General features: G+C 38.1%; 1 protein-coding gene across 1 annotated transcript; it reads right to left on the bottom strand.

The window, feature by feature from the left end:
• Positions 1–9808: 9808 nt before the first annotated feature.
• On the bottom strand, positions 9809–10584 carry LOC135587501 (uncharacterized). Its single transcript, XM_065078998.1, has one exon. The coding sequence runs from the start codon at positions 10471–10473 to the stop codon at positions 10042–10044; it is 432 nt and encodes a 143-aa protein (XP_064935070.1). The 5' UTR covers positions 10474–10584; the 3' UTR covers positions 9809–10041.
• Between the last annotated feature and the right edge of the window lie 576 nt (positions 10585–11160).

Raw genomic sequence — 11160 nt, 5'->3', positions numbered from 1 at the left:
GTTGGTGGAGATGACGGGGGAATTTGACGACGATCTTTTAAGCAATTGTGGGAATTGCTTTGAGCGGTTGTGGAGGGTTGATGGATGACAGTAGAAGGGCAGCGAGATGCCAAGAACGCTGCTCTGATACCAGGTGTTAGAACCCTTGCAGATTTTAAACTTGGGGTTGATCTCTTTAAGGGATCAGCCTCCTTGGAACTCTATAGGGGTTCCTCCCTCCAAGTTGCTGCTCAAAGGCTGCAGAAAAGATTCATCTATTGCTTATCAAAAGAGAAGGAATACATGGCTATTTATAGGGCTTCTAAACCCTAACTCCTAATAGGACTCCTACTCAAGACTCCTATTCCCTTACAACTCCTAATTCTTCTCTAAGAAAAAACCTCCTACATGAATGTCCCTCTCAATTAGGACTCTCCTAGCTAGAGTCCTAACAGAATGTCCCTCTCAATTAGGACTCTCCCTCTCAATTAGGACTCTCCTAACTAGAGTCCTAACAGAATGTCCCTCTCAATTAGGACTCTCCTAGCTAGAGTCCTAACAGAATGTCCCTCTCAATTAGGACTCTCCTAGCTAGAGTCCTAACAAGATGGCAGCGATGCCATCTGTGAGGGCAGCAGCAGTTATTGCCCTTTCTCGCTATTGTGTCAATGATTTTGATGTCAAAAGCTTCTCTAAAATACAATGCATAGTTTAAAACTAATCTATCACATGAATAACCTGGCTCTGATACCACTATTGGAAAATCTAGGGGGCGACATCACTATTGAATCTCAGATTTTGATAATAAAGTCAATTGATGGATTAATTGATCTAATCCATATTATTGAGTTAAGTGTGCAGGATTAACTATGATAGCATGAAGACATAAAGCAAGTTTACCGGAGTCAAGTTCGATGGGTGTTCGAGAGTCCGCCGAAAGTCCAAAGAATCGTCGGAAGTGCTGCCGGAACCAACCGAGAAAGAATCGGGGACTTGCCGAAGTTTTCAGAAGTCCGTCGGAAAGATCGTCGGAGGTTCATAGAGATCACTGAGAGGGTTCGGATACTTGCCAAAGACTCGTTGAACTCGCCACAAGACTAGGAGCCCGCTAGGAGTCCGCTGGAAGAAATTTGAGGGTGTATCAGAAGTCCGATGGAAGTTCGCTGGAAAGCTCACCGGAAGAAAACTCTACGTTGCTGGTTAAAATTTGCTTAGGGCTATGTCTTAATTTCATAGTTTGTATATAATTTGGGTTAGGATTAAGGGTTAATCCTATACCCCGATGAGGGCCACTTGGGCCCGAGTTTGGACTGGTTTGGGCAAAGTTTGGAGCCCAACTAGTGAGCTGGAACAGTCCAGGCGGTGGCACCGCCCAGAACTCGAGAGATCCAACGGTGGCACTGCTAGTACATTGCCGGACTCGGCGGTGGCACTGCCCATAACTTGAGAGATTCGGCGATGGCATCGCTAGTACACTGCCGGACTAGGCGGTGGCACCACCCAGAACCTGAGAGGACTGGCGGTGGCACCGCCAGTACACTGTCAGTGTTAGACACTAAAAGGCTGTGGCACCGCCACTGACAGGCGGTGGCATCGCCAGCACCGAGAAAACCAAAAGCAATTCAAATTTGGAGTCCAAATTTGAATCCTCTTGGGGCCTATAAATACCCTTTAATTCTCAACAGAGATTACACCTTTTTGTTAAGTTAGAAAGTGAGAAAAAGTCTAGCAAAGTCTTGTTTTCAATAGCTTAAGTGTTCACCTCCCTCTTTCTCTTTGGAAAAATATGTAAGAGTGTGAACCACTTATAAGAAGGTTGTAAGAGGGGTATTTGGTCCTTCCCCTACGAAGTGATTTGCTAGTGGAAGTTGGAAGCCTCATCGAAGAAGCTTCGAAAGTGGATGTAGGTCATTTGACCGAACGACTATACATCATGGTGTTCCTTGAATTTGTGAGTGTTTAAATTTCTGAACCATTTCTCTACTTAGCTATAATCATTCGGTTTTCATCTCCCTACTCTTGACTACCTTTACTTGAGCTATATTAGCTAAGTCATCCTTCATCGAATCAAAATCTCTACACATTTACGAAATCGATTTCAAACTTACGAGTTTTAATCCGCTCCACTAATTAACCCCCCCTCTTAGTGCTGCTCCGATCCTTGCAATTGGTATCAGAGCAAGGCTCACTCTCATATTTGGTTTAATACCCAAGAGAGATGGCTTACTCCGGCATACAAGAGGGTCACTCTATTACACATCCGTTTATGTTTAATGGGTTGGATTACACATATTGGAAGACTCATATGAGGATCTTCCTTATTTTCATGGATTTTGAGCTTTGGAATATTGTCGAAAATGGATTTCAAAAATCTTCTCTTTCGATGAGCGAATAGGATGAATCGGAGAAGAAGGTTTTTGCTTTAAACGCAAAGGCTATGAATGCCTTATTTTGTGCACTTGACAAAAATGAATTTAATCGTGTTTCGATTTGCGATTCGGCTTTTGATATTTGGAGAACTCTTGAGGTCACTCATGAAGGCACTAGTTGAGTAAAAGAGTCCAAAATTAATATTTTTGTGCATTCTTATGAACTTTTTCGGATGAAACCAAGTGAGTCCATCGGAGACATGTACACCCGTTTCACGGATGTCAATGGACTCAAAACTCTTGGTAAAGATTTTTCTAACTTTTAACTAGTAACTAAAATTTTAAGATCCCTTCCAAAGAGTTGAGATCCAAAAGTTACGACCATTCAAGAGACCAAGGACCTTAAAACATTTCTTCTCGAAGAACTTATTGGGTCTCTAATGACCTACGAAATGATATGCCATGCTCGTGAAGAGCTCGAGAATCCCCTTCCAAAGAAGAGGAAGGATATGATACTTAGAACACAAGAAGACTGCTTGAAAGGAATATTAAGTGATGAGGACAGTGACGATGACAGTGCACTTTTAACTCGAAAATTTAAAAAATTTATGAGAAAGAACAAATTTAAAAATAACACAAAAAACAAACTTGAATATAGAAAAAAAAAGTAATATGCTACGAATGCAAGAAGCCGGGGCACTTCAAAAATGAATGCCCCCAAGCCAAAAAGAAGTAACCGAAGAAGAAGAAAGCTTTAAAAGCAACTTGGGATGACTCAAGTGATTCTGAGAATAAAGAAGCTAGCAACAAAGAGGAGGCAAACTTCGCGCTAATGGCTTTATGAGGAGAGGTATGTGATTTAATTAATAAAGATTTATCTTTCGATGAACTTTCTATCGCTTTTCATGAATTATTTGATGAGTGTAGAACTATTAGTAAGAAGTTCAATCTATTAAAGAAAGAGCATGTCTTACTACAAAATAAGCTTGATAGTCTTCAAACTCCTCCATGCTCTAAGTGTGAACAATTAGAAACAATAAAAAATGAGAATTTACTACTTAAAGAGACCTTAAACAAGTTTAAGGTTGGTAGCAAAGGCTTGGACATGATACTTGCAAACAAGGGTCACGTCGCAAATAGAAGTGGAATTGATTTTGTAAGAGGATCTCACCAAAATCCTACCACCTTCATTAAAGGACCCACATTATATGCTTCACCTTATTTGAAATGTAACTTTTGTTGTAAATCCGGACATGTTGTTTACATTTGTCCATTTAAGAAAATTAGTCCACATAAATTAATATGGGTTCCTAAAGGAATTATAAATAATTCAATGATAAATGATAAAATTAGTAGATCAATTTTTGAGGCACTCAAATTCAAATGGGTACCTAAAAATCATCCTCTTTTGTAGACAAACTCACAAGCTAGTAGTAAGAGATGATATCTTGATAGTGGATGCTCAAGGCATATGATCGGAGATCCATCTTATTTCTCTATGCTCACTAACAAAGAAGAAGGGTATGTCACCTTCGGAGACAACAACAAAGGTAAAATCATTGGCAAGGGAACCATAGGTAACAAATCAAGTTTTTCAATTGATGATTTGTTGCTAGTTGATGGATTAAAATATAATCTCTTAAGCATTAATCAATTATACGATAAAGGTTACATCGTTAGATTTGAAGCATTATTGAAAAATCAAACAATAACATATCAATGATTGCCTTAAAACAAAATAATGTCTACACCATCAACCTTGATGAACTTAGTAATGAAATATGCTTTTCTACTTTAAATGATGATGCTTGGCTTTGGCATAGGAGATTAGGTCATGCAAGTATGAAACTAATATCTAAGATTTCATCTAGAGAGTTAGTACGAGGGGTTCCCAATATGAAGTTTATTAAAGACAAAGTGTGTGATGCTTGTCAACTAGGAAAACAAATAAAAACTAGTTTCAAACCTAAAAATCAAATTAGCACCACTAGACCATTACAATTGATCCATTTAGACTTATTTGGACCAATTGACATAACGAGTCTAGGAGGAAGCAAATATGCATTCGTAATTGGAGATGACTATAGTAGATACACTTGGACCTATTTCTTGGCTCACAAAAGTGATTGTTTCAAATGTTTCTCTAAATTTTGTAAACTTACTCAGAACAAAAAAGGATTCATGATTTCATCAATTCGGAGTGATCACGGTGGCGAATTTTAAAATCATGACTTCCAAAGTTTTTGTGAATCCAATGGATATAATCATAACTTCTCCACTATGAGAAATCCTCAACAAAATGGGGTAGTTGAAAGAACAAATAGAAGTTTACAAGAAATGGCAAGAACTATGTTAAATGAACATAGTCTACTTAAGTATTTTTGGGCTGAAGCCGTTAATACGGCTTGCTATGTCATGAATAGGGTTCTAATAAGACCATCTCTATCAAAAACTCCCTATGAATTATAGAATAATAAAAAACCAAATGTTTCTTATTTTAAAGTTTTCGGTTGTAAATGCTTTATTTTGAATGAAAAGGATGTCTTAGGAAAATTTGATGCTAAATCCGATGAAGGCATCTTTCTTGGTTACTTTTCCGTTTCTATGGCTTAAAACAAGCTCCTACAGTTTGGTATGAAAGGCTTAGTTCCTTTCTTATTTTAAACAATTTTACAAAAGGCAAGGTTGATACTACATTATTTATTAAATAATTTAAAAACAATTTTCTTATTATTCAAATTTATACTGACGATATTATTTTTGGTTCTTCGGATGAATAACTATATGAATCATTTGCCAAATGTATGAGTCATGAATTTGGAATGAGCATAATGGAAAAATTAACCTTTTTTTTAGAATTATAAATTAAACAATTTAGTAATGGTATATTTCTTAATCAATCTAAATATACATTAGAATTGTTAAAACGATTTAACATGGATGGTTCAAAAGCTATAAACACTCCTATGAGTACTTCCACTAAGTTAGACATGGATGAAAGTGGTGAAAGCTTTGATAAAAAAATATATAGGGGAATGATTGGTAGTTTACTTTACCTCACCGCAACTAGACCGGATATCATATTTAGTATATGATTTTGTGGTAGGTTTCAAGCTAATCCTAACCTGTCTCATCTTAAAAGTGTTAAAAGAATCCTTAGATATCTTAAAGGAACTCCTAATTTAGGATTATGGTATCTAAAATCCGATAATTTTGATTTAATAGCTTATGCAGATGCTGATTTTGACGGATGTAGGATAGATAGAAAAAGCACATTTGGAACATGTCAATTTTTATGATATACACTTATTTCTTGAACTTTTAAAAAATAAAATTCGGTTGCACTATCTACAGCGGAAGCCGAATACATAGCTGCAAGTGTATGTTGTGCACAAGTTGTTTGGATGAAAAATACATTGGAAGACTATAGAATTTACTTAAAGAATATTTCCATAAAATGTGATAATACAAGTACTATTTGTCTAACCAAAAATCAAATTCAACACTTTAGAACTAAGCATATTGACATTATGCATCACTTTATACGAGATTATGTCAATAATAATAATGTCATTCTAGAATTTATTGATACAAAGCATCAATTAGTGGACATTTTCATAAAAGCCTTAAATGAAGATCAATTTGACTTTATTAGAAGGGAATTAGGCATGTTGAATTGTCCTTGTGAATAAGCTTGATTGTATATATTTTCCAAAAAATTTTCATCATCTTTTCGTTTTTCGTGGATTTGACTTCTTTCTTATTATTGTAAACCTCTATGCTACCTTGACATGCGTTTGACATTATCCTAGTATATGATGTTGGATGTTTCTTTCCGAAATTTTGTCAACATTTTGATGGCACCTTCATGTTATTTTGGATGATTTGATGTCTTCCTTGAATGATCGATCTTAATGCCAAGTTGAAGCTTTATCAATTTTAATATTTCCTTTTCAAGATTTTTCTTCTTATGAGATGATTTTATGAATGGCTTCAATGATACGAGTTTTATGCTTGAAAACTCATCTTCTTTTTGTTGATGACAAAGGGGGAGAAGAATATACAAAAGATTTGACCGAACCACTATACATCGTGGTGTTCCTTGAATGTGTGAGTGTTTAAATTTCTGGACATTTCTCTACTTAGCTGCAAATCGCTCAGTTTTCATCTCCCTACTCTTGACTACCTTTACTCGATCTATATTAGCTAAGTTATCCTTCGTCGAATCAAAATCTCTACACATTTACGAAATCGATTTCAAACTTTTGAGTTTTAATCCGCTGCACTAATTCACCCCCCCCGCCCTCCCCCCTCTTAGTGCCGCTCCGATCCTAAATATCACATGCGTAGCGGAATAACATAAAATAAAATCCTGAAATATCCCAAAGATGTGTTCATCGATGTGCGAAGATTGGTACGCAAAATCCACAAAACTGAAATTTGTATATATAAAAGATTGTGTTACCTAGGGAGATCATATATCTCTGAATCCCTACAGATCTGTAGGAGAGGGTAAAAAAGGTCAATCGTCCTCCTCTCTAGCGGTGATCTACATAGTAGGGCTATGATTATGGTCCTCAAATCTCTAGGCCTGCTATCTGAGGAGGAGAAGGGGATATGAGAATATGAGGTGGCAACCAAGAGAAGCTCTAGCCTCTGGACCTTTAGTTCTCTCATATTTATAGAGGCCTCATGTTAACTTAACCCTAATGAATCCTGCCCTATTAGGTATTGGATCTCAATCTAACTATCAAAGCCTCTTAGATTAGTGGATCTCTATCCAATAATCCCTTATTAACTCTTATTAGATCTTTTCTATAGGATCTAATAATTCAGAGGCTTATTGGATATCCAATAAGATAGGGTCTCCGACAGATATCTCATATCTGAATCTCTACTCATCGTAATGCCTACCATATGTATGTGACTCTCTAAGCTCAATATCGAGTTGGCCGTGAGTCATACGTATCATAACTTCTTCTAGCTTAGTGAATTATTATTTCCATAATAATTTACTCGACTAATTGATTACGGATGTACTAGGCCACTACACCATAGTCCCTAGACGATATAGGGGATTCTAATCCATTGGACCTATCTGTTCTCAGTTACCATGTACCTATAGTCCCTCATCCATGTAATATCCTAGAGATCGTATACCGTGCATGGTGCTGTCAGACCCATATGGTTTCTACTCGAGTCTTGCTCTAATCGGAGAACTATTTCTCTCTCAATCCGAATGACCCTAGCTAGGGATTTGTCTGAGCAAGAACATATGGTATATTCCTCTCATGATACTGAGAGTGGATGATCCTCTATCGACACTCAATAGCTCTCGTAAGGTTGGCTACCACTCCCGATGACCGACTGTGCTCGATCTGGAACCTCTAAACCTATAAGTTCAGTATCAAAGAGTGGAGTACTCATACATGACATCTTTGGTGTCTCAAGTTTAAGGACTAGATACACCACTAGGATTAGGGAATCACTATATGAGAATAAAACATCATCAACCATCCAGCATTCCATGAGCGGATCAATCAATGAACTCATTTTCCAATAAGCACCTACATTGTAACCCTAGTATCCCCACATGAGCAACTATGAGATCAACCACCTCCATCATATGTACGGGTATATAATATTCCAGTCCGTCCGATTATCTCAATGTCCCTCTCGAATAACATATGGCCGGGATTATTTAGGATATGTGTTTAAAGACGAATCGGTCTCACTATCATGATCCGATTCTCATTGTACAGATCCATGGACATCACAATATATATATACAATGAGTAATATAAAGTAATAAAATATCAAATAATATAATGAGCAAAAAGAATGCGTATCATGTCACATGTGCCATCACTCACGTGATTGGCTTATTAGGCACATATGACTAGCAAGATCTGAAACTTCTACACCTATAAGTTCAGTATCAAAGAGTGTAATATTCATACAGGACATTCGTGGTGTCTCAATTCTAAGGACTAGATAAACTATTGAGATAATGGAATCGTTGTCTGACAATAAGGTATCATTAACTATCTAACATTTCATGAGCAAATCAATCAGTAAACTCATTCTCTATTAAGCACTTGTGCGGTATCCCTAGTGTCCCCACATGAGTAGCTATGAGACTAGCTACCTCCATCATATGGACAGGTATATAACATACCAGTCTATCCGATCATCTCGTTATCCATCTCGAGTGACTTATGACCGGGATTTTTTAGGGTCTATGTTTAAAGGCGAATCGGTCTCATTTCGTGATCTCATCACAATCTGATTCTCATTGTGTAGATCCATGTACATAACAATCCGATTCTCATTATGTAGATCCATTCAATGACTTGGAGCCACGACAAGCAGTGGCACTACTAGGACTAGCGATGGAATCGCTTGAAGCTCGACCTCCCAAGTACTGACTAGGTGGTGGTACCGTCGGTAGTTAATGCTATTAAGTGGTGGTATCGCTAGAGCCCAATCTCTAAGACTCTATCAGGCTATCGTACTGCTCAGACCAGTGATAGTACCGCCAAAGTAGGGTTGTCAGGCGATGGTACCGTCCAATAATGATAGTGGTACCATTAGTACCCGGAAACTCGAGATAAGATACTTTTTGACTTCATTTTTAAAGCTATTTGAAGTCTATAAATATCTTGATTTTTTCTGCTTGTCTAAGCACGAAAAGTGAACAAAAAAATTATGATCTAAGTGAGAAAACGCTGTTATAATTCCTTGAGAGTTTCCTTCCTCTTTCATAAGTGTAATTTCTGTTTAAGGGAGGGCTGAGAGAACCATAAATGTTATCTCCTAAAATTATGAAAAAGAGAATAGAACGGTAAGAGGGTAGTTGATTTTTACTCATTAAAAGAAGTTCAATAGTAAAAATCAATAACCTCAACGAAAGAAAAATCGAGAGGGTAGACATAAACCACTTTACATCGTCATGCACTTCTACAGATCGGTTGTTAGGCCTTTATCAGAAAGTTCATTGTTCTCAGCCTTTGCTAGGTAAAGTGACAACATAGCACATTTTTTGATGGATCCACGTGGCTGTGGAAGACTACAGCATATGTTGATGAACTTCCTGTCTTCGGTGCTGATTTTTCATTGGTTTTATCCAAGTTTACTTTCTTTTAGTATCGATTTATGTTACTTTGGTTTATCAATTGGCCTACAGAGGAATAAATCTTGAAGTTGATTTAGGAAGATACCAAGGAACACGGAAATCTCCACAACCAACTGGAACTTGTCAGCTAATGTTCTCTGTTCTCTAGTCTCCACAACCAACTGGATAAAGCCATCTTTGTTGGAAGTTACTTTCTCTACGCAGCATGCTCTTTGCGCTTTGTGAGTTTGATTTACCATGTTTTTGAAATGGAGATGCAATCTTAGTGGTCCACTACACTGTTTTGACCTCTTGAATCAACCAGAACCAGTTTCGACTTGCTTACTTTGGAGAAACTGCAGAATTGAATAGTTCTATCATCGCATCATCAATAGAGGGATACAGAACAACATTAACATTACGCGTGTTCGCTAGAAATATCTAGACAGAAGTACAAACCTATATTTAGCACACATTGAGAAGATTCCACCACGAAACATTGACAAATCAAGTGACAGGACAGTTTCAAATACTAGATTTATACGAACATCCACATGTCTTATAGTTGCTCTTCCTCTTCTACTCTTCTTCCTCAAATGCCGGCACCGGGAAGCTGTCGGAGAGCCCAGTGCCAGTCTTGAAGGTGATCTTCCCGGAGGAGGGATCGTCGATGAACACTTCGACGACAGAGAGCCAGAGAAGTAGCTCCTTGGTCTTGACACCTGTGATCTTCTTCAGCTTGCGTTGCTCCACGAAGGCGGTCACCTCGTTGGCATAGGAGACGTGCTGCTTGATTTTCTTGAACGTGTGCTCTATCTTCTTCTTCTGGACGAGCCACATGAATCCACTTGCGCGGTGGTAGCCGAACTCCTGGACGTCCTCCAGGGGAAGCAGTCCCTTGGGGAGGCCCAGCTCTTGGAGTAGTTGCATGGATTTCTTCTTACAGAGGGCAAGATCTCCATGGTAGACCTCGGCCTCAGCCTTGTAGTTCTCGATCATCTGCATCGCCATCCTCGCTAACTAGCTTGGACTATAAACACCGAGAAACGAATTAACGAAGAAGAAGAAAGCTTCAGGGGATGAGAAGGCTCAAGGCTGGTGGTGAAAGATGGAGGAGAGGTGGAAGAATTTATAGGACGGGACTGCTGCCACAAACAACAGTCTTTGGACCAATGCATTGGCAAAGGAAGTCAACTTCGATGGGCTACTTCTCGCTGCATTCTTGACTTTGGCAAAGGAAGTCAACTTCGATGGGCTACTTCTCGCTGCATTCTTGACTTTGGATAATTTAGCTGTGAGAGCTTGAAATCGTCTCCCATGGATCTGACGTCCTAACGTAAATGCAACGTAGCATTTACGTTACAGGCGCAGTTTGGTTGGAAGTTGGACGTCTACGCCAATCTCTGTGTTTATTTGAATGGCAGTGGAAGTAGGAGCGGTGTAATAATAAGACCTTAAACAAGACGCTGAAATGTTGTCGCGGTAACTCGAGGCTGAATTGCTCTTTTCTATGAGTCAACGTTGGAGTTCGGCTTAGCTAAAACATTCTAATTATATATTTTATTATACAAATAATTATTGGAAAAGACGTTAAAGCGGAATAATTCTTTTCCCCTCTTTGTGTATCAAAATGAGTTCCTCATCAAAATACAACTTGATATCAAAATACAAATATCAACCAGAACAACATAAACAATA

The sequence above is a fragment of the Musa acuminata genome, chromosome BXJ1-1 (assembly GCF_036884655.1).
Source record: "Musa acuminata AAA Group cultivar baxijiao chromosome BXJ1-1, Cavendish_Baxijiao_AAA, whole genome shotgun sequence".
In the NCBI taxonomy this organism is placed as follows: Eukaryota; Viridiplantae; Streptophyta; class Magnoliopsida; order Zingiberales; family Musaceae; genus Musa; species Musa acuminata.
The sequence above is the reverse complement of the archived record's forward strand: the minus strand, read 5'-3'. Positions and strand labels throughout refer to the sequence as shown.

Coding starts and splice junctions, on each gene's coding strand:
- LOC135587501 (XM_065078998.1), bottom strand. CDS start 10,473: ATGGCGATGCAGATGATCGAGAACTACAAGGCTGAGGCCGAGGTCTAC.